General features: G+C 39.7%; 1 protein-coding gene across 2 annotated transcripts in view; it reads right to left on the bottom strand.

Moving 5' to 3' along the window:
* UGCG (UDP-glucose ceramide glucosyltransferase) overlaps window positions 1–25,209 on the bottom strand; it is a 37,115-nt gene that overhangs the window by 6,575 nt on the left and 5,331 nt on the right. For both annotated transcript variants that reach the window (XM_080671435.1, XM_080671436.1), the window contains exons 2-4: window positions 8,552–8,693; window positions 2,460–2,562; window positions 1,404–1,505 (exon numbers count right to left, since the gene is read on the bottom strand). In XM_080671435.1, coding sequence (XP_080527561.1) covers window positions 1,404–1,505; window positions 2,460–2,562; window positions 8,552–8,693 — 347 coding nt within the window. The remainder of the gene's footprint in view (window positions 1–1,403; window positions 1,506–2,459; window positions 2,563–8,551; window positions 8,694–25,209) is intronic.

Below are 25,209 nucleotides of genomic sequence, written 5' to 3'. Positions count from 1 at the left end.
TGGTCTTAGGCTCTACAGCAGCGGTTCTCAACCTGTGGGTCGCAACTCACAGGTTGAGAACCGCTAGCAGGGTCACCTAAGACCATCGGAAAACACAGATATTTACGATTCATTAACAGTAGCAAAATTACAGTTATGAAGTAGCAACGAAAATAATTTTATGGTTGGGGGTCACCACAACAGGAGGAACTGTACTAAAGGGTCGCGGCATTACAAAGGTTGAGAACCACTGTATTAAAGGAATCTCAATCCCTTTTCTGAGTAGAATACAAAATTTCAAAAAGGCATAATTTACAATAAGCTAATTTACTTTATACATCGTTAGGCCATTATATACCTAATATGGATATACCTGGAAAACCTTAACTACTCCCGTTTCAGATCCTCCAAACTGGAGTAATGGACAATGTGTCCTAGTCAAAAGCTACAGGGGTAGAGGTCAAAGGCCGCCTCCTCCATTCTCCAACCACAGGAAATGAGCCTACACTTTCTAGGAGGGTATGAGGTGTCCTATTTCATAAAACTGCTGCTAGGAATCAAGTAAGATTATACTTGACAGAGATTTGTGCACTGGAAACATAACAAATTCATGATCGTATATAACTTTAGGTAGTAAATGTGATGAACATAGTCTCTGATAGATATGTAATGATCCCGACTTATTCGGAGTGCCACACTGGACTTAAATACGAATCATCTAAGGCAGCAGTTCTGGCCTGCTGCCACCCAGGGACACCTGGCATTATCTGGAAACATTTCTGGGTGTCACCCTGACAGGGGTGCCCCTGGCATCCCGTAGGTGGAGGCCTGGGATGCTGCTGAACAGCCTCAGCAACAAGAAATTATCCAGCCCGGACATCGATAGTTTTGAGGTTGAGAAACCCGAGGTAATTAGAATGCAATAGACTATTACAGAACTCTGAAATTTCAGTAAGTATAAACATTTAAAGCTGTAAATTAAAATTTCAGTGTATAAAAGGCTTCCTGTTAAAATCATCTAAGTGAAAAGCCCTAAATGTATTCTAGTAAAACATCTATAATTTCTGTCCCTTTGTGTGAGATAGTGTGGTTATGTGTGCCACGAACAGATCAAAGTAAAAGTGTCACATGAACAAGGGGAAATTTACAGCTGTGAGAAAGTTTATAGAATGTATAATGGACCACAACTGTATTTTTTTAACAGCTGAAATTTTCTCAAGATGAAAACATTTTTATACGTGTAACGTTCTAGGTTAGCATAAAAAAAATCAAAATCTTAGTGTAACTTGACACATTACCATAAAATAATGATAAAATGAATTATTTCATTAGGCTAATAAAAAGGGTTAAATTTATTTTCAGACTGCCTTTGGCATTTTATCATCAAATAAATAGTTTTATAAAATAAATAAGAAAAGCCTCACCTCTTATTCCACTATCACAAATCCAGATAAGATCATACTTTGCAACTTCATATCCTGGCATTAGATTATTAATTTTAGGATTAATGCCAACCTTTTTGCCACCTAAAAATGTAAAGGCACAGCAATGAAAAATTCATTCAACACTGAAAATATTTTCTATTATACAGACACATGGTAGAGAGAAATAAAAAGTATTTGCACATTTAATAATTTAAATGAACATACTTTAACATTGTTTTACATTTCTTATTTACAATGATATAGTTAGAAAAAAAACTGTTCATTCTCAAGAGGGAATTATATCATTTATCTTTAAAGTTTTATTAGTTTCAGCTTTCTAGTTCGTAAGTTCTTATATTAATAGTAAGCATGGCCTGGCCGGTGTCGCTCAGTGGTTGAGCATTGACCTATGAACCAGGAGGTCATGGTTTGATTCCCAGTTGGGGCACATGCCCCGTTGCACGCTAAATCCCCAATGGGGTGGCGTGCAGGAGGCCGCTGATCAATGATTCTCTCTCATCATTGATGTTTCTATCTCTCTCTCCCTTTCCCTTTCTCTCTGAAGTCAATAGAGATATATATATATTTTAAAAATAGTAAGCATGAATCAATATGTATCGGAAAATATACCTCTACAAAAGTCTTTAGAATAAGCCTACACACAAGCTTTTGGGAAAATATTCCTTTTGCAATAAAATAAAAGTGAATTCAATGCAAACTCCCAATTACAAAGAAGGAGATACATAAAGGCCACACGGTGAAAATATTAAAGAAGCAAAATAGCAGATTCTTACATCTGACTGATGAGTTAATCATAATTTGGGATTATTGTTATTTTGTTAATTCCAGATATAAAAAAAAAACACCTTTGTGTTTATAACTCAAGTTTTCTCATAAGAATATAAACACCTTTTGCCACTCCAATAAATATGCATAAAGCAAGCATGCCAATAACTTCAATGGGTGGCTGACATCTTAATCAATAGTTTAAAGCCAAGATTACTGCCATCTAATACTATTATAGCAAAATGGTTTTTGGGAGAATTCGTAGCTTACCTATAAACAATCTGGCATCGACATTTGGATATTTTCCAAGAAGCTTCTTACATACATCAATGGCTGGATCGTCATGATCTTGTACACAAAGGAGTACTTCATACTAGCCAAAGAACACACTTTATGTAAGTTAACCTCTTTACAAAAAGAAGCACTTAGTAGTATTTACTGATTGATCAAAAAGCATTAAGAAAATCAAGCAATTGTACACACAAAGTTTAAAAGTTAAGAGAGTATTCATAACGGATGCAAGCACTTATGATACTAAGTGCTGGCTGAGAATCAGAGCAGCTTCCCCAGAACAGGGCCTGTGTGCAAGCAGAAGGGAGAATGGAGAGATTGGCGGCGTCCACAGTTGAACTCTTGCCGTTCCCAGAGAGGCACGGCCTAATAATCAGATCAGATCTCAAGCTTCTCCATGCCCTCCATCACGAAGATTTACTACATGTTCACACAGTGCCCAGCAGTGTAAAAAGCAACGTGGAAAGCAAACCAAATAAACACAGCTTCCATTCTCTAGAGCTTTGTCTCTGAACTTAATATATAATAACTTTTTAAAATAAAATAGTTTGATTCAAAATGTATCATCTTGAAAAAAATGCTTAGCCTTTCTAAAAAAAATGTTTTTATTGGTGAGAGAGAGAGAGAGAGAGAGAGAGAGAGAGAGAGAGAGAGAGAGAGAGGCTACCTCCTGCACACCCCTCACTGGGATCCAGCCCGTAACTTGGGCATGTGCCCTGACCCTGAATCAAACCAGGGACCTCCTGGTGCATGGGACGAAGCTCAGTCAACTGAGCCACACCAGCCAGGGTGAATGCTTACCTTTTACCTATGAAAATACTCAGGATTTTTTTTTTCTCTCAGTGCTATGTTTACTCTTTGATAGTAAAGTAAGGAAGTAATTTCTTAGCACTTAACTGACTGTGTCAAAGTTACCCTGGTATGTGTGCTTTAAAAAGGGAATACCGGGCCCTATTCTTAGATTTCTGAATCAGAATCTCTGGGGTGACATGTTTATAAAATCTTGAGCTCTAAGTTACCATTTAGTAAACTACTAAATTAAAAAAAAAAATGTTTGCTTCCACATACAAAGATGTTACTTTAGTATTTTTGTGGGATGTTTTTTCAAAAGTGGTGATAAGCCGAAGCCAGTTTGGCTCAGTGGAAGGAGCGTCGGCCTGCGGACTGAGGGGTCCCAGGTTCGATTCCGGTCAAGGGCATGTACCTTGGTTGTGGGCACATCTCCAGTGGGAGGTGTGCAGGAGGCAGCTGATCGATGTTTCTCTCTCATCGATGTTTCTGGCTCTCTATACCTCTCCCTTCCTCTCTGTGAAACATCAATAAAATATATTTAAAAAAAAAAAAAAAGTGGTGATAAATTCATGCTGACTCAATGACAAATTTCCTACTAATCCTCTTTCTGAAATAGGTTGGACATTTTGAAGCAAAAAAAGGGAGGTTAATGATTTCCATGAAAAAATAACAAAGCTGTATGAAATACAGGGGCTAACTCGTGTAAAGGGAAGAATTATTTTATTTACTTCCATTGATAAGCAAACACAAGTAAAAAGTGGAAATAAAATGTTTACAGTGCCCTTGAGCATAATAATTACAGTTTGCTCAATATATAGTATCTCAGCAAAAATTGGCAGTATAGAAATTAGTGGTTTGAGCACAAAAGAGACAGGACTAAGGTCTATGAAGAAAGTAATAGGTTAAGATTTATTTTTCAAGTGAAGTAAATGTTTTTTCATACATTCTATGCAATATCTACCTTTAACACTGACCAAATTGCCACTCAAGAAGTACTGAAACCAACTGTACAGCTACCTAGTTTCCAGAGATCAGATAAAAATCTGAGAAGGGGAAGGCCCCCCTCTTGCTACACCCCTAAGACTTCCCAAAGGGTTGACTCTGAGTTCTATAAAGTGTCAGCCATCATCCTAACTTGACTTTCAAAACAATGTTTGGCTGAGCTGCCAAAAGGTATTGACCTTAACAATGAAGGTTAGAAAGGTTAAGTGACTTTCTAAAGGGTAATAGTGACAGTTAGCTTTCCTACTACAGTGAGCTGCTCAGCCAGGCTTGCTCTAAAGAGTTGTTTTTGCAAACATAGCATAATTTCCTTAACGTTTTTATGATTTATGCTTTTTGGCAGATATGAGTGAATATAGTGAAAGGAAATATTTATAAGCAATGCAATTCCATAAAATAGAATTAAAAGGCTAACTTTAGCCTTTTTCCCCAGCAGGAGAAAACTTTGTAAAATATAATACTAGAAATGTACTCAATGGGAAGAAAAAAAAAGCTATGCTAGGTTACAGCAAACATTTTTGAGAATTATATGGTATTAATGTAAGTAAGGGAGTACATATAATTTACCTTCGTTCAAATTCAAGGTTTACCTTTTAATTAGCCTTGGTGCAAATAAAACTCAATTCATATTATCAAGAAAATGTTCAGACTTTTATTATAAAACACAACTTTTGCTTAATTGTTTCTGATATTGAAAAATCATATCCAATTGGAGGTAGCATTCCAAGTGTTATCTAAAGTATCAGATTTAACCAGGAACCTTCAGTTTTCAACTATGATAATCACACATCTGTGTCTTCACAGTTTGACCAAACATTTATTGATTACAGACTTTCTTGGCTAATACAAAATACAGTGTTTATTAAAAACATTCTATTTTATGGAGAAAGAAAACATTTACTTCACACATCTGAAAGTGATATAAGTAAATTCCACATAAATGGATACAGCATGAAGACATGAGATCTAGAATTAAACCCCAGAATACTTTAAATGAGGTTAGCCTCCATCAAATCTTTACTAAGGCTGCTTTACAAATAGCTAACCTGACTAATTCCCCCCCTTTTTTCAAACAGTGAGAGAACTAAAGAACAAGAGGTATAAAAACCCCACAAATTGTGACTCATCCCTTTGATATTTAAGAAAAAAATATCTGAAACTGCAATAATCATGAATGCTATTTTTCTTTCTGATTAAAAAGTAATCTTAATAAAATATTAGATGTAGATATGTAAATAATATTAGAAAAAATTTCCTCATTGATTTAGCCCTATCAGCATTAGGAATGCAAAGTTTTAACTACAGTAAATAACATAAAATATCCTTTTAAATATAAAAATATTTTAATATATATTAATCAATTATATTACATAATGGATAGGAATATCTTGAATTATTTATAAATAACTAAACATCATGTTTACAGAAAAATCTTCTGATGACATCTGGATTATAGTAGACTAGAGGCCCGATGCACAAAATTCGTGCAAGGGGCTTGGCCCTATTCGGTCTAATTAGCATAATAGCTCTTTGTTATATAGGATCATTCGGGGAAAGAATATACTTAGACCCCCAATGCCTAGAACATTCCCTGGTGCAGAGTAGGCAATGAATGTATTTGTTAAGCTAAGGCACTTACCCTAGGGCAGCCTTTATTTATTTATTTATTTTTTAAAATATATTTTTATTGATTTTTTACAGAGAGGAAGGGAGAGGGAGAGAGTTAGAAACATCAATGAGAGAGAAACATCAATCAGCTGCCTCCTGCACACCCCACAATGGGGATGTGCCCGCAACCAAGGTACATGCCCTTGACCGGAATCGAACCCGGGACCCTTGAGTCCGAAGGTCGGTGCTCCATCCACTGAGCCAAACTGGTCAGGGCGGGCAGCCTTTTTTTTTTTTTTTTTTTTTAAATATATATATATATTTATTTTTTAGTTTTTTAAAATTTATCTTTATTGTTGAAAGTATTACAGATGTCCGCTTTGTTGTTGTTTTTTCCCCACTGATCACCCCTCCCAGAACTCACCCCTTAGGGCAGCTTTTGAGTAAAAGACAATGCCAGTCAGGAAATGTTTTGCAAGAGAACCACTCTGAATTCAAAGTTTTGACAATACTAAATACTTACCTATTTTTAAGAAGTAGGTAATTTATACAGTTTTTGAAATTTATTTAAAAGACCCCTGATCTTTCTGACTTAGTAGTTTTATTACATATACTATGCTTCATCTTTTGATAGTGATAAATAGTGATTCTATTTTCGACCTTCAATTCTTTGTTGGAAGACTGGCTAAAAACATTTCCTCTCAAGGATAGCTACACCACTGGCAATAAAGAATTCAAACATGCACTGGACTTGTAATGTTTTAAACCAACTCTGTATTTGCAGAAAAGAAAAAAAGTCATAAATGCCATAGCCTCATTCTGTTAATAACTCTGATCATTAATTGCAAATTCTTCATATGGCCAGAATTCACTGAAGTAAAGCCATCAGTCATGTTAGGTGCAGATTACTGAGTTTTCCTGCTACTGGCCGACTCTCTCCCCAATACCTTCTATGCTGATGCCAAATGAGTACTCAATGTCATGAAAAATGAACTGTATCACTTTTCCATTCTTATATATATTTTCCAAGGAATAATTTTTAATCAAGGAATACATATAATCACAGAAATCTTTCAAGGCAATTAGTATAGTAATAATCTCACCAAAATTTAAACCTAGAAATTCAGAACAAGTTCCAGTAGTAAATCTTGCACATGTCCAAAATTAAATAAAATTTTAGAATTTCAACTTATGTTCTATTGTTCTCCCAAATGGCCTATAATGTTGCACATCAAACACCAGAGGAAAAAGTTATGTCCAGAATGAAAATGTGTCCATACTTTTTAAAACAATGTTCACACCTGAAAAATGAAATTATTACAGTGCATTGGGCCTGGCCGTCACACGAATGTTCAGTTCATGACTACCTGCCTCGCTGGCGACACAAAGGGCTCATCGATTCACACTCAGGTCTGTGTGATGTTTCAGTGGTTTAACTTCAGTCTCTGTGGAACATTGTCATTGTGTTTGTTTTTTAAAAAAGCAAATAAAATGCCACGAGATCAAAATTTTCCTTTAGATGGCAGGTATTTTGTGCTTTCACTCTGCTTTCTAAATTTTCTATTTACACAGCTAACAATACTTTTGTAATCAGAAAGTAAAACTGTGATCAAAGTATCAAATAGCTTTCTCTTCAATCAATTTAAATGCCTGATGACATGATTTAAGTGGAAAAAGAACTAAGTGAAAACTACAGCTCTTGAGATAATCCTGAATTGTAATTTTTAAAAAAATTCAGGATAAGAAGTCAATTACTGATTCATCCCAAATGTTCATAATTAATGGCTATGTATGTTCCTGGAGTTATTTTAAAAAACTCTTTCTACAATTAAAACCCACACTAACTTCCGCAACCATTTAAATTCCATGACTATCATCTCACATGAGCTATAATATAGAAATTCTGTAATTAGGTTTTAAAAATGGTTTAGTGGGAAAGGGTAGGCTGAGGGTTAAAAATTGAAATGTGAGATGGTTTCACAAGAATAAATTATACGATTCTTCTTAGCTTTGCTCTGAGATTTATTCGTAACCAATGAAAATATTCTTTCATTCATAGAAATAAATTCTCCTACTTATATACTGTAGGTTTTAAAAAACTTCCATTTTTTTTTACTGTAAAGCTTATTTTATAATTAATTGTATTTATATAATTCTTTCTGAATTATAAAAGGCCAATTTTTGCATTTTCAATTTGAGGAAAGATCAAGTACAACTCAACCATAAAAAAAGATATTGCCATTTGTAACAACATGGATGGGTCTTGAGAGTATTATGTTAAGTGCAACGAGTCAGATGGGAAAGGACAAGAACCATAGGATTTCACTCAAAACAACAAATGAACAAACAAAACTTATCGATATAGTCAAAAGTATGGTGGTTACCAGAGCGGAAGAGAGTGGGGGAGAGGATGAAGAGGGTCAAATGTATGGTGATGGAAGGAGACCAAACTTTAGGTGGTGAGCCATTTCTGTCCTGTCACTACTGTCACTACAGCATAAAATTTGAGGTTGACATCATCATGAATTCTTCATACCTTTACCTTAAACAGTGTCAAAATGCCTCTTTATGTATTTACCGAGAGAGAGAGAGAGAGAGAGAGAGAGAGAGAGAGAGAGAGAAGAGAAGATGGCCTAGCCCATTTCTAATGAGGACAACACTACACTTACTTTGGGATAATCTAATTCAAAAAACGTTTCCAAGTTGTTGATGAGATTGGGATCCACTCCTTTCAGTGGTTTCAGAAGAGACACACCGGGGAGCTTGCTATATGGCTGTTTGTCAGTTGCCTTCTTGTTGAGGTGCAATCGGCTACAAAGCAAACAATGTAAACATTATTTCTGGAGAATATATTAGCGCCAAATCTGTATATAACATACACCAAGTTATCAAGAATTACCAAATTCCAAGTTAAATAATTTTTAATGGACATTTTTTCTAAAGGGATTTCTGAAAATGAAGGCAAGTAGAACCAGGGAAGCTTCCAGTTTAGGAAAACCAGAACTAGCAGAAGCAATACTCCAACGAAGGCCGGAACGGAAGACCGCTGCCGGTTGCTGTACTTTCAGTACCTAGATCAGCCGTGGGCAAACTATGGCCCGCAGGCCGGATCCGGCCCGTTTGGCTCTTCTATCCGGCCTGTGGAGCCGAAAGAGCGGAGGGTTCTCTTGCTCTCCCCTCCGCTCCTTCACCAGCAGCAGTGTTAACATGGCAACGTCAGCAAACACGGCCACAGCTCCTTCTTCTGAGTGGGCGGATTTATATCCGCCCATTCAGTAGAAGGAACAACCTCTCAATCTTCCAGAGGCTCCTTGTAATGCCCGCGGACGCGTCCCTCGACATCACCTTGGGAATGAGTAGACACATTATTGTGGTGATATAGGGAGACATGCCCCTGGAGAGCACAGTATCAGAGCATTAGCTAAAAAGGAGACCAACAACACTGTTCCCACTGAAGTTGATGTTTTAAAGACCAAAAACCTTTCAACCCAGTCTACATTGCCATCTACATCTACGTCCCGGGCATAATTTGGAAGTTGCACTAAAGAAAATGTTTAATTTACTGTTTACACATTTTGTTCTTTTCTACTTGTTTTAGTTTTAAATTATTTTATTATATTTAAGTTTAATTTGAAAGGCTTTTGTACCTTTCCTTTGTTAGGCAATTTTATTTTGCCTTTGCCATCTTCAATATAAGGTATGATTCCTCCATTTTTTGAAGTTTCAAATTATAATAATTAGTGTTTACATTCTTCTTGTTAAAATGTTTGAAATGAATAAAACTATTGAAATAAAAAAAAAAGACCGTACCCTTTTATGTAATGATGTTTACTTTGAATTTATATTAGTTCACACAAACACTCCATCCATGCTTTTGTTCCAGCCCTCCGGTCCAGTTTAAGAACCCATTGTGGCCCTCGAGTCAAAAAGTTTGCCCACCCCTGGTCTAGAACTATGCTGGGCATACAGCAGACATTCAATAAACACATGGTGAAAAGGGGATGAACAGTGTTAGGCCACACATTAACTGCCCTTCCTCCCGCACTGCCACCAAACTGGCCAAAAAACTATCAAAACAGTGTGTGTGTGTGTGTGTGTGTGTGTGTGAATCCCTATCCGCACCAGAAAAGTATGGAAGGATAACCAGAAAACGGTCCAGACCACACATGATTGAAAGAAGTACCAAGCCACCCATGCGGCAAGCAAGAAAACGGGATAAGCTGCAGCACTCCCAATATTCACAAGCTGCAAATGGTAGGGGTGGATCAGGGGCAAGTTGAAAGTAAGAAAAAAAAAATCTCAGTGATGAGAAAAATGTCTATTAATGACACTGGAAAATATGCCAGTGTCATCAATTCCCAGATAAGTTGGTCGAGGTTCTCAGGGCTGGCCCATCCCAGGGGTACTGCAGCACAGGGCTCCTAATGAGGGAAGCCGTGCTGCCAGAAAAGAGAGAATGTGCCCCAGTTCATGTCAGGCTATCACAATAAAGAAATGAGATGCCATTCGGCAGAGTGGTGAAGTTCCCAAGGGAAGCCACCAAAGGCTGCCTCCCTCCTTCTCGAAAGCAAGTCTCCAAACTCTCCACAGAGGCTAGAACATTCATGGAGCCATCTGCAAGCTACCTTAAGACACATTCTTTCACATTTTAGTCTCTCTGAAATCAATGGGATCTTACAATTGCTGGCAGCCAGATAGATAGGAGTCCTAACTCTGTAGCATGAAAACCAACCTATGAGACCTCTAGAAGACCAAGAAAACACCAGCAGCATCAATGCATCTTGGGTTGGATGAAATACACCATTAATCTATGAATGACTCCAGGAAATACACCAGTACCACCATCTAGAGCAGTCGGCCACAGGCTTGCTCCCAGCTAATTAAGGCAGAGAGGTACCATAGTACTTAAATACCTACTGTTTCAGTAAGGCCGGACACACATCCTTACAGAAATAAAACAGGTTACCTACAATGAAAAAAACTTACACGTGAAAGACATTTAAAAGACAGTGCACAGATGTCATCGCCACGCCACCACATGCTAAAAACAGTGAGTGGAGCACGGCTGCAGCAGTGCTGCCCAGTGTGGCCCAGTGCACGAGGTGCTTTTTATTGGTCTGTGATAAGAAGAAATAGAGAGAAAGCACTTAGAAGCTTTTACAGCAGTTTGACATTGCCAGGCCGTCCAAACACGTGATCAGTAATTTATTTTTATTGTGGTTTATCAAAGTTATCAATCCATGACAGAAGGGAAAAATTTTAAAGGACTGATCCTTTGCCACCAATAGATTGGAAACTATTGATCTACAGAATTGATCAAGAGGGCTGGATAGAGGTTCAACCATGAGCTGAAATGTATAGAGCCACAAAAATGACCACTATTCCATTTCTAACAAAATAGTAGACTAGACGTCTAGAGGAAAGCCACCCAGTACAGAACATCTAGATTGCTGGGGATGACTGGGCGGGGGAGGGGAGGGTGTTTAGTAATACTTAATTGATTGAACTGGTAAGATAGCCACCACATGGTTCAAATCACAAAAAATATTAAGAAGTTAATATAAGTCTCCCATCTACCTATTCCTACCACCACCTCTCTAGCACTAGTAGAGTCTTGCTGATCTTTCTAGAGGTTTTCTTTATATACTAGAGGCCCGGTGCACAAAATTCATGCATCGGGGGCGGGGAGTTCCCTCAGCCTGGCCTGCACCCTCTCCAATCCGGGACCCCTCGGGGGACATCCCTCTCGCAATCTGGGACCACTGGCTCCTAACCACTCACCTGCCTGCCTGCTTGATCACCCCTAACCACTCTGCCTGCCTGCCTGCCTGCCTGATAGCCCCTAACTGCTCCCCTGACTGCTTGATCACCCCTAACCACTCTGCCTGCCTGCCTGCCTGCCTGATAGCCCCTAACTGCTCCCCTGACTGCTTGATCACCCCTAACCACTCTGCCTGCCTGCCTGATAGCCCCTAACTGCTCCCCTGACTGCCTGATCACCCCTAACGGCCTCTGCCTGCTGGCCTCATCGCCCCTAACTGCCTCTGCCTCGGCCCCCGCCACCGTGGCTTTGTCCAGAAGGACGTCCAGATGGATGTCCAGAAGATGTCTGGTCTAATTAGCATATTACCCTTTCATTAGTATAGATATGCAAGCCAAAGCATGTACATATATATAAAGCCTCATATAACTTTATACTGTTCTTCCTCTTTTTAAATACAAGTGCACTGGAAGCATGTCTTTAAATACACAACTGTCCCGTTAGGAAAATAAGGATAGCCTCCCAGACAGAAAGGAGAAACCTCTAGGCGTTGAGTGCTGCAGACGCTGCCTGCCCCGGGCCATCTGCTGGTCCCTGATGACCTAGAGATGGTGACAAACCTGAGACAAGATTCACAGGAAATCTGTGAAAGGCAAAGTGGAAAAACTGGCCCACAGAGAAAAGATGGGGAAGCTGTCTATTTTGGACTCACTGAGCGAAGAGGAACAGAAAGGAAAAGTCTCTCTGGAGAACACCTAACCACGTGGCTTTGGAACCCAGGATGCAAACTACCTGTGTTGCTTGAACTACACAATGAGAGACCATCATTTGTGACGATGAATATATGAAAAAGATCACACGGTGTCTGGTAAAAAGTATGATCGCTGACATCAGAAACTCAGCAGGTAAAGCAGAAGACTGTCCATATAAAAGAGAACTGGAGAACAGGAATCTAGTCTTGAAGAAATTAGCCAGGGTGCAGGCCAGAGAGAATGAGATACGAAGACACTGAATTCATGGAAGAGTGAGAATTTTTATCTCTGGGTCCCACTGATGGTCACTAACTGCTATTAAGCTGTATCTACACGTGCACCTGTGGCGATGACCAACTACAGAGAAACCTCGCCCACTGACACACTGCACTTAGCAAGGTTTTAGATGAAAAACAAAGATAATTTCAACAGTGCTGAACAGTCCAGTGCTGATCCTATCGCTCTTCCCTTCCCCTTCTTCACGAAGACATTTTACTTTACGTGCTAACACAGACATGCCTCCTGTCCCTTGAAGAGCTTCTCCTATCAAGCATGCAGAATTTTCTCAGACTCCTTCTGACTCGCCAACAACAGTGAAGCCCTCTCCAGGTGTGTGGTGAAGAGAACTGAGGACAGTACCACTAACCTGATAGCTCGAAAGTGGCCTGCGTGGTACCGTTCTCCGAATGGGCCAGTTTTATGAGTGGCTCTGACAGGGCCAGACAAGGCTTACTGCTTTTCAAGCCCATTCTTTTTTTTTTTTTTTTTTTTTTAATATATTTTATTGATTTTTTACAGAGAGGAAGAGAGAGGGATAGAGAGTTAGAAACATCGATGAGAGAGAGACATCGATCAGCTGCCTCCTGCACGCCCCCTACTGGGGATGTGCCCGCAACCCAGGTACATGCCCTTGACCGGAATCGAACCCGGGACCCTTCAGTCCGCAGGCCGACGCTCTATCCACTGAGCCAAACCGGTTAGGGCAAGCCCATTCTTATTAAGTATCTCAGGTCACAGTTCTGCATGACCTGAACAGTGTGAACTTGAGCTTACTGCACCCACACATTGCACAGGACTTCTCATGGATGCCCATTTCTACCCTTATATTCTCCAGGTCCAGCAAAACAATGACACATAGTATGTTCTCAATTTTAAAAACAATGTTGAGTAAATGAAGAGTAACTAAATAGATATCTAGAGCTCAGAAGGTATGGTTTAGTCTAGAGATAAAAATACTGGAACCATCTACTTTTGGTAAATACACATAAGCTCTCCCAAGTATAACATGCCATTAGCAGGTGGCCACAAATCAGCATCACTAATATCATAGAACCAGTAATGCACGAAGGAGATTAAGTGTGAATGAGTGACCGGAGAAGTGGAAAATTTGGAAGGGTCCAAGAAAGAACAATATCGAATGTCAAGACAAGACCTGAAATGTCGCCCTGGCTGCTGGGTGGCTCAGTTAGTTGCAGCATTGTCCCATATACCAAAAAGTTCTAGGTTCAATTCCAGGTCAGAGCATATCTAGGTGGCAGGTTCGATCCCCAGTCCAGGAGCATACGGGAGGCAACCAATTGATGTTTTTCACATCGATGTTTCTCTCTTTTCCCCCTTCACTCGCTCTTAAATCAATAAAAATATCCATGATGAGGCTAAAAAAAGAAAGTGAACCAAAATGTCTACTGGACTGTATGCTTGGTGACCTCGGAGCACTTTGGGCGGGGGTAGGTAGGTAAATATATGTTAAGAAGTACATGAATGGGAGGTGAGAGGTGGTAACAGTGAATAAACACTAGTTTCTCTTGAAACCTGACAGTGAATACAAGAGCCAAAGACTAACTAGATGGAGAAGGGGTTTCCAGTCTAATTTCTCATTATTTTTAACTTTTAATACTTGAGTATATATGGTAAGGGGAAAGAGCTAGCCAAAGGGCAAAGAGAGAAAATACAGAATAATTAGTGACACATTAGGATCCACAGTGTGAAGTAGGAGTGACAGTAATCCGACAAGCATGAGGGTAGGATGGCGAAGGTGTAGAAGAGGTTCTGCCAGCCAGGGGTGGCAGAGCTAAGTATAGACAGGAAGTACCGCCAGACAACTCTGTGGGCCTCGCTGCGATCCAAGCCCACGCATGTGCAGTAGTCCTAATCCCCAGGGCTGTGCGATCACCCTCTGCGCGACTGTGAACGTGAAGAAGCTATCAATTGTGAGGCGGGTTCAAGATCAGAGGGCAGGCTGACCTGAGGTGGGGCAGGACGATGAAGTGATGAATTGTGTGTCCTGGGCCAGATGGAGAATTAAATGAAGCCACGGGGTGAGGCCACCACACCATAGGTAAACAGCCTAGAGCTGTTGCTCTCAACCTTGACTGCACCAAGGAAATCACTAGGGGAGACTTAAAAAAACAAAAAATTCTGATGCCCAGACCAATTAAATCAGAATCTCTCAGGTGGAGACCCAGGCAGCAGTGACCTCTCAGTGACCTAGGAAGACTGGATTCCTGAAGGATTGGAGAGGACTGAGGGGGAAACTCTTAGAAAGATCAGCAGTCATGGGGTGGATGGAAAATCAGAAGCCTGTGCAGAAACAAGGCCAGAGGTGTGCGAATGGGGAAGAGCAGAGAAGAGAATGAGTAGGGGCTCTCTCCATAGTGATCTAAACGTTGCCAATAATCAGAAACTTAAGATTCAAAGCAACGGTAGAAATGCCTATACACAGACCCCTATGGATTACTGCCTGGTTATTTTTAGGCTGCCACACCACCGGCAGCATACTCCATACTGGCGTCGGCGCCCCGCCCAGAGGCAGACTGCCTGGATTTCTGTTCCAGCGTCACAGCTGTGCTGTCCTTGGGCAACTTACTTCTTTACCACAAGTTTTTGCTGTTGCTGCTGTTGTTTAAAAAGGTGGGTAACACTACCTACCCCATAAGGTGGTTGTGAGAAATGAGATTCAGCCACCAAGTAAACATTCAATGTTAACTATTATTGGTCATTTTTTAAAACTCTGCTAATTTTAAGGACATTTTCCACCAAATGTAACTTCTCTGAATTACTGAAGTTCTGATAAGAGATTTAGAGATGTTGACCGTCGATGAAACTTATACACCAAAATAGAACTAGAAATTTATATATTTAAAGATTCATAAAAATTATGTTAGGCCATTATATTGGTTTTTCTTTTTTTCTTTTTTTAAAAAAATATATTTTATTGATTTTTTACAGAGAGGAAGGGAGAGGGATAGAGAGTTAGAAACATCGATGAGAGAGAGACATCAATCAGCTGCCTCCTGCACACCCCCTACTGGGGACGTGCCCGCAACCAAGGTACATGCCCTTGACCGGAATCGAACCTGGGACCTTTCAGTCCGCAGGCTGACGCTCTATCCACTGTGCCAAACCGGTTTTGGCCATTATATTGGTTTTTTAAAAAAACACACAATAAAACCAAGTCTTGTGTGCTAAGAAAGATTAAAAGGGGAAGGGGGATTCGTCAAAAGCCCTAAATCAAGGTAAAAAACAAACAACAGTCAAAACATGACACAAAACACATTTAACAAAGAGATCAAATTACATGCCATAGTTAGGATAAAATTATATTCAAAGTTCAAATTACACCTAATATTTAGGAACCAATTTAAAGTTCTACAGACATCACCCAAAATGTAAAAACAATGCAAGTATGAGAGCGAGAAACATTAAATATGATAACTTATTACCCACTGAAAACCACCTGCTACTTGTGAATTCCTTTTGGCTGAGCTCTCCTTTTAAACTAGGGGATGTATTCTCAGTTGGACAGTGGTTCTGCCTAGTCCTGGCTCCTCTTAATTCCTGCCTTCGGACTCTGACTGGAAATGCTGGGTTCTGCAGCCACAACAATCCCCATTCACGTGGCTCTGCGGGAGGGAGAGGCTGTCACCCCCAGAGCTGAGAGGCAAAGGTAAGATCATTTCCACAGGTACAAGGTATAAGGTACAGGTACAGGTACAGGTACAATGTACAAAGGACTGTAATTACGAGTTACTCTGTAATCCAAACAATACCACATTCTGGAATGGAGATGCTCTGAAGGCTTCCAGAGATTCTATCCTGCCATGAAATCACCACACCCACCTCGCACAGGCCCCAGAGCCAAGATTACAAGGGAAAGCCCCACCCCACCACCTGGAAAAGGCTCTTAATCCGTGGCAGCAGGTGCCAGGCATCAGAACCAGCGAAACGTACTTTGGAATTTTAATAATAATCTTATCTCTGTTGAAACAGAATCTGCCTCACATGTATGTCCATTTTGATTTTCAGAAATTTGGTTTTGTGACGTTTTCAGGAACACATTGGGTATAAAAGGAATGGATCTCCTATACGGCTAGTCAACTGTTTTGATCTGTTTCCTTTTAAAAGAATAAAATGACCCTGACATGTAACTGAGCAATTTTCGGGAGATAGGAGGCACAGTAAAATGTCAGTCTGTGTCATTTTCCAGAGGAATTATTTCTAAATTGCATTTTAAATCAGGAGCTGGAATCACTGTCAAATAAAAAAAAAATCCCATTCATGTAATTAAGGCACCTCACCTCAGGATGGGGGCGGGGCGGGGGGGGGAGTGCTCCCAGCACATGGCTGCAGGGCTGTGTGCCCCTGCCAGCAGCGGGGACAGCTGTGCAGGTGCCATTCCGCTCAGGGTGCTTCTGAGAAGTAACTTAAGTCCAAAAGGTCATCAGGGATGAAGCACAGACCAAAGAGAGAGGCCTTCGGGGTACTGCTTTGTATTGTGCCCTAGCACAGTGGTCGGCAAACTCATTAGTCAACAGAGCCAAATAGCAGCAGGACAACGACTGAAATTTCTTTTGAGAGCCGAAAACCGACTTCTGCGCATGGGCCACGAAGTTCCCATCGCACTGTATGTGCGCGCCCGCATGCGGTGTTTTGTGGAAGAGCCACACTCAAGGGGCCAAAGAGCCGCAGGTGGCTCGCGAGCCGCAGTTTGCCGACCACTGCCCTCGAAGGTTATTATCTATTCAGGGAACACTTCAAAGAAGTATCGGGCTTGGTTCTGCTGGACTTAAATGCTTTAGCTTGATGAATCCCAATCGCTTCTCTGCAACTTTTGAACTGATGGGATGGTCTTACTTATCCTAGCTGATTGTCATCTTCTAACATCTCAGTCTCTAAAATAGTTACTGTCTTTTTCATCATTTTAGCTTCCTGTTTTATGCTTCTGCTCTTTTCACACACCTCCCCACTCACTCACACAACAGTTTGGACCACTTTCAAGTGCTTTGTTTTACAGTTTTGTGTTCTAATTGGGTTTTGGGCGGCAGGGAAGTCTGGTAGGAAGCGAAGCCCTTCAGAGAGGGTGGGCTGTGCTCTCTCCCCTCCCAGCCAGAGGCAGCAGCCTCCGCGGCAACGTTCGCACAGGGTTCCACCTCCCACCTGAGGCACAAGACTCGCTCCAGGCTTCTAAGAATATGGATTCCCTGAGGGCAAGGTCCACCTGGCTTAACAGCCCCAGACTGTGCTGTTTTTACAGTTCTGCCGTGTGATTCACTTGAACCAATTTCTCTGACTCTGGGAATTTATCTCCACTGCATGCAACCAAGCTTGTTTAATATTTCATGTAAAATTAGGTTGACTGCTCTATCAGCAGGTCCCCGGCTTCACACAGTCTGTGCCAACAACTTCCAACGGCGAAGGGCTCCTGTTGTTGTTACTCGTGACTGTGCCCTGGAAGGCTGAGACTGTGTGTCGATCATCGGTAATGTGTCATGACCCATGTTACCTCCATACAGCACTCTTCTTTTCAAAAATGCTACTGCAGCCGGAGGGGCTTCGTCAGCAACACAAGATTCCCTGAATTCGGCACACACAAGATTCCCCAGCGAACACAAAATAACCAAGAGTGACTTAAATTTACCAGAAAACACAACTATTTCTACCAGATGACAGACATATATACAGCAGAATTCAGAAGATTCCCTCACCATGGAAAACAAATAAGTAGGAGTTCTTTAATAATTTTGCTCCCCCCTCCCCCCAAAAAATCCACCCCCAACTCACTAACCCTCTGGTGACAATAGGTAGCCCTAGCGCAGTGGCCGGCAAACTGCCGCTCGTGAGCCGCGGTTTGCCGCTCTGTTGACTAATGAGTTTGCCGACCAACTGCCCTAGTGTATGGAAAATAGAGCGTGATGTTTTGCTAATAGCAACTAAATAAGAAAGGCACTCAGCAGAAGATGCGGTTCCAGCAAGATGCCCCAAAACACAGAAGACCCTCAAACATAACATCAACTCAAAATCCCCTCTTTCAAACCAAGAGGAAACTAATGGGGCTGGCCCGATCCTCTTCTATACAATCCCCAAAGCTACTCTTTCAAAGCTGAAAGTAATGTCTAAATTACACTATTTTGTGTCTAAAGTAAATTTCTGTGGGTGGAGGAAAAGTGGGGGACACTCATTATGATCTGCATGTCAACCAACTCAGGATAGCACTGGGCTCCACATTCCCCAAAGGACAGATCTAAGTGTAAAGACCATTGATAGCAAGACAGCCATTCCCTTTGGAAAACTTGGGGGGAAGGGGAATTCGGGTTTTCAGGTAAACAAGTTATTGATAGAGCCCTGTTTTTATTTACCTGGCAATTAACTAGAAATAGATAAAGATTTCCTTTGGTCCAGTAAAGTTCATTAAGGTTCATGGCCACTGAAAGCATCCCAAATTCTGACCATCCACCTCAAATCACAGTGGCCAAATGACAGCGAATTTATGAATGAGCAAAATATCCACCATTTCTACTAGAAAAAATTCAAAGGTCATTTATTCAATAAGTGATAATGAGTGCCTGGTTGACACTGGAGATACAACAGTAAATAAGACACTATCCTTACCCTCAAACACTTACAATCCAGTTGGGAAAAGAGACAACTGAACACATTTACAACTTAGATGGGTAAATTCAAGATGCTACAGAAGGACATAAGAGCCTAATCCAGTAAGGAAGTCAAGTCTGAAATTGCCTGAATGAGTAGGAGTTAAACAAAAAGGAAGGGGGCCGGGGTGTGGGGCACAGAAAGGAAAGGAAAGGAAGGAAAAAGAATTCTAGAGAAAATATATTCCATAGTTAGGGGCATGCCAGTAATTCAATGTTGCTGAAGATGCAGGTACAAGGGGGTGGCTCAGATCCTGAAGAACTATGCATGTCTTATTAGGATTGGATTTTAATCTAAAGGCTATGGGGAGCCATGGTAAGATTTTATGCACGTGCTCTAAGATTAGTGCTCCGGGAGGATAAAGCTAAATAAGAAAAATAAAGTAAAAAGGAAACAAGGCTGTAGGGAGAGACACCAGTAAGCAGAGACAGTTTTAAATAATCTAGGGTAGAGATAACGTGTACTGAACCAATGTAGGAAAAATGTAGGAAAACGGAGGGATGACGAATCCACAGTACCATTATTGAATATTAACACTGAATTACAATTTTCATTTTGCTTATTTAAAGCAGTCACAATCTAGTCCAATTTGGTATCTTCCCAGGCTCAAGTTAAAGGGGGTCAATTTCCTCATTCATTCACCAAAAAGTGGTCCTGGTAGCAATGATTTACCAGGAATTTTTAAAATGAGCAAATACTTGACTATTCAGTCAGGGGCACTGACCTCTTCCCTTAGATTGTCAAATGAAAAAATGACAGCCCGAAAAAATTACAGCGTGGCTCAGTGGCTGAGCATTGACCTACGAACCAGTCAGAGCATATGCCAGGGTTGTGGGCTCCATCCCCACTGGGCGGGAGGGGGGCGTGCAGGAGGCAGCCGATTAATGATTCTCTCATTAATGTTTCATCTCTCCCTCCCTCTCTGAAATCAATTAAAAAATCTGTATGTAGTTAAAAAGCTATGCAGCAGGTAGTATAAAAGCTGCAATACTAGAAAAGTTAGCAAAGGCAGAATTTGAAAAAAATCTCCAGGAAAAGGACCTCTGGTTTACTAGAGGGTAGTTAATATTTACGGGTCTAAGATGTATTTCCACACAGGCCTGGCACCTCCAGTCAACTAACAGAAAAGAGAGCACCTAACATTAGGACATTATGTACCGAGGGGGGAAATGATCATCTGAGGAAGGGGAGGGATGGGAAGAGAGAGAGGAGAAAAAGAAAGGAGATGGAGGAGAAAAAAGGCAAGGTGTCTTATTTAGATCCTCTTGTCATCCAGCAATATGCCCCCTTATGAGCTAAAAAAGGAAGAAAACCATTGCTTCCAAGCTTTTATATTATTTCACCACAGCCCCCAAGCTATCAAACCACATTAGCTCTCAATAAGGGGAAAAAACTCATAAAGGTCACTTAACTAACTCGGCCTACTGGGGCTATAATCACTGTTATTGCTAGGAAATAAGAAATCTTGGGAATGAGAGCCTTGAATTTCAAAGGCTCTAATCTGAATATTATTATCTTAAACATTCTAGCAAGAAATCCCACAAAGGGAGATTTCTAAAATGTTATGAAATGACTAAGCATCAGTTTAATATTAACATTGGGAAGGAGCAAAGCAGTAGGTAAAAATATCAGTGAATAGATATAGTTTCAAAATATTAAAAATCATTTTCTAGTTTCTCAATTACCTCATTATTTTAACTGCAGGCGTATAGAAACTCTAAAGACACCTGTGAAATCTGAACAACTAATCTCATTGAATAAGAACTGTTCATTGTATTAGCCTCATTCTTCAATCCAGACCAATACTTAGCTCTTCACCTCATTTTAAGAAGATACACTGCAACAGAACATCAAATCTAAATTAACCACATACCATTACACACTGCATTTAATCTTTAAAAATAACCAACTGGTTATTTTGGTTTTTCTCAGCAACTTTACTACAGTATTTGTATTAAACACTTTTTAACAATCAGGAATCTACAGATTGTGCATCTTGATCTGAAAACCCGGTAAGGAGCCATGTAAATTTTTAAAAATAGGCTCCATTTCCACCAGGTGCAAACACAAGGTTTTACAGGAGAGCATTGATAAACTAGAGGTCCGATGCACGAAATTCGTGCAAGGGGCTCGGCGCTCGCAGCCCCAGCTACCTCATGGCCTCGGTTGCCTTGTGGCCCCACCCACTGGTAGTTCCGGAAGATCATTCTAGAAGGTCATTCCACTGTGTGGTCTAATTAGCATATTAGCTCTTTATTATATAGGATACTTATTTCAATTTATTTATATTTTAAGTTATTTCAAAAGAATTTGAGAGGACATAGAACTCGTGTGTAGAAAACATTCTAAAATAAAATGCAGAATGTTTAGCACCATATTTTAAGCAAAATTGCCATTGTTCTTTAACTTTGCTTGACAAAATAGTGAGATAAAAAATTTGCAATTTTACTAAATATACTAGAGAGAAGGAGCGGTGTGGGGGGGGGAGGGAACCTTAGTTCTCCACTGAAACACAACTCAAATTAAGCTGAGCAGTATCTTTACTTCAGTAAGAAAGGAATAAAATCAAACAAATAATTTGGAAGGTGGGAACAGAAGAAACTTATCAAAAATAAAAAGGTTAAGATTTAATTTCTACATAAGTTAAGCTCTTGATTATTTGCTTTATATTCAGTTGTCCATTTCAGAAAGATGTGCACAAGATTCCTTCAATTAGCTAGTCATTATAATCTGTTAAAAATGAACTGCATTTTCTTTATTCTATTTTCACATAATTTTTCGGGATCTTGTTACTGTCAATAAAAAAAAAGTAACTTTGTGGGGTATTAGAAAATAAATACAAAGCCTCTCTACAGTATCTCAACCAAGGTAAATGTTTGCACTATTCTCAAAAGCTAGAAGTATTTTAAGAAAACTTTACTGGTTATCATTAAGCATAAAATAAATAACTTAAAACAATTCTGGAGCTGTCTCAAGTCTAAACATTCCAGATGGTTACTGGGGATATTAGGCTATATCAGTAGTGTTAGCTTCAATTAAAGAAATGTGGCTGTATCGTTATGTGTCCATAAAATAGAGGAAAGGGGATATATATCATGGTGCTATGCTGAAAGAAATCAACTTCTCCAAACTGAGCTGTAAATTTAACAATTCCAATTAAAAAACAAGATTACTTATTGTGAATAGAAAGGTTCTAAAGTTCATTTTTAAGTAAAAATGTGTAAAAAGCCAAAAAAGTTTGCAGAAGTGTAAGATAGAGCTTGCCTTCGTTAATTAAAACAGTAGATACTGGAACAAGAACGGATTAATGAAACAGCATTGGGAGCATTGAAACATACCCAAGTATACAGAAGAATTTAGTCTATAATAAATATAATATTTCAAAACTATAGAATAATCAAATAATCATTCAATAAATGATCCTGGGAAAAGTGGCTAAATATTTAGGTGAACCTAAAATTACGGCTCTAGATCTCTTAACAAAATAAAATATTAGTACATTAAAGGGTTAAATATTAAAAAAGACACCTGAGCAAACTCAAATACTAAAATATATATATATACATATTCTCTATATATAAAAGCTTGTGTCCCTCCAACTGTCTGACCAGTAACTATGACACACACTGACCACCAGGGGGCAGACACTCAATGCAGGAGCTGCATGACACACACTGATTTAAAAAGAAACAACACCACGGATCTGGTGCCCACAAACCAACACTCAACTTCTCCCAAGGGGGACACAGGCCCCGCCACCAACCCAGAGCGACAGCCCACCAAATCACAGCCGACGCTGCCAAGACCCCATGGTACAAAATGCAGCCCACAGCCCAGCCTGGAAACATCACTGTGGGTGCTGGATAATGACATCACATAGCAACGCCTGGCTTCCTCTCCCTAGCGACTAGCCTTGGAGTTTCTTCAGCCCAGGCACACAATTTGCTTTATAGCCAGGTGCAAACATTTTACTTTAACCAAATGTCTGTGAAGCATTTTCACAAGCCTCATCTCATTTGATCCTCACAGAAGTCCTGGAGTAGGTAGATAGGAGACTTGGTAGAACCCTATTTTCTTTTCATTAGCTGGAAAACGGAGATTTAGAAAGTTTAGAAACTTGACCTGACTGAAAAGAAGAAATGGTGGACCTTGAAAATGACTTCAGGTTTTCTCACTGCACAGAATATAGTCAAACACTGCTACAGTTATATTTCACCCTTTGTTCTCCCTGCATGATCTACAATAATAATCTGTTTCGTATTGATATTTACTGCTGTGTTGCTGATAATGACCTGAAAGAGAAGTTGGGGTGCTTCACTGGGTTGGAAAAAATTTAGCAAATCAGAAAGCAAGTCTAATTAAGCAAGTTTATCTATCTATCTATCTATCTATCTATATAAAGTTTTCACTGGCACCAATCACACACATGTGTTTCCATCTGCCATTGTCGATCATGAGTTTGGTGGACACTTCTATTATAGAGAAAGGGCAAATAGCAATATTAAAATATTTCTTCTAATTAATTTCCTTTCAATGTGCACGAATCCATGCACCGGGACACTGATACTATAATAATGGGGAAGGGGGGAGGAATAGAGAAGATATAAAAATTACACCAGAGTCAGAAAATATTAGAAGACTTGACTATGTAAAACACACAGGCACACACACTTTTCTCCCTCCATGTTAAATATGTATACAGAACTGAAAGAAAAAAAAATACAACACCAAAAAACCCTGGGGAAAAACTGTAACAGAAAGAAACAATATTCATATCAAAAAAATCAACTCAGGAATAGACTGTAGCACAGGCAAAGGATTATGAGCATGTAATTTACAACTACATGTAACTAACATAAATATATGGAAAGTGTTCAATGGAATTAATAATTAAAACAATGGGGGGAAAAAACACACAGAAAACAGTATAAAGCCTGGTATATTTAGTAAGGGGAAATGGGGACCATCAGTCAGTGTTACCAGGTCTGAATAGATACAACTTTCCTGTACAGCAGCAATTGCCAATCTTTTCATCTCATGGCACACATAAACCTATTACTAAAATTCTGTGGCATACCAAATATATATATATTTGCCAATCAGATCCAAAAGAAAAGGTATAATTTTGATTCATTCACACTGGATGGTTATTGTTGTGTTGGCTGTAGTCATTTTTTTTTCACTTGACAAATCTAAGGGAATAGAGGTCAGTGTCCCTGAGGAAATAGTCAGGTACTGCATGTTTTAAAAATTCTTGCAACACACTGGTTGAAAATTGCTGCTGTAGAGTAATATGTATGGCTGCTATAGAGCAACATGTATCCAATATGTATCCAATATGCACCCTTACAACCCAATACATCTTTCAGAAATGTAAACTAAGCAGGTCATCTCCCAAACATGTATGCATCTGAATGCATCAGTGTTGTTTGTTATCTTGATAAATGAAACAATCTAAATGCCCATCAATAACAACAAATACATATTAGCCATCATAATGAAAATGCCATGCATCTATTTAAAATGATGCAGAGATCATACATTTATTAATATGCAAAAAAATATTCATGACATTTTTACATGGAAGCTCCATGTGAGCAGCTGGATGTCTTGTCCTTCAATCTTATTTCCAGCACCTAGAACAGTGCCTTGTACAAAAGAGCTTACCCCAAAGCATTTATTAAATAGTTGAGTTTTATTAATATTTTGTACATATTTTTTATTGATTTCAGAGAGGGAGAGGGAGAGAGAGAGATGGAAACATCAATGATGAGAGAGAATCACTGATTGGCTGCCTCCGGCATGGCCAGGATGGAGCTGGCCACCTGGGCATGTGCCCTGACTGGGAATCGAACCTCAACCTCCTGGTTCATAGGTGCATGCT

The sequence above is a fragment of the Plecotus auritus genome, assembly GCF_963455305.1.
Source record: "Plecotus auritus genome assembly, chromosome: 5".
Taxonomy (NCBI): Eukaryota; Metazoa; Chordata; class Mammalia; order Chiroptera; family Vespertilionidae; genus Plecotus; species Plecotus auritus.
Note: the sequence above shows the minus strand (reverse complement) of the source record. Positions and strands in the feature narration are given on the sequence as shown.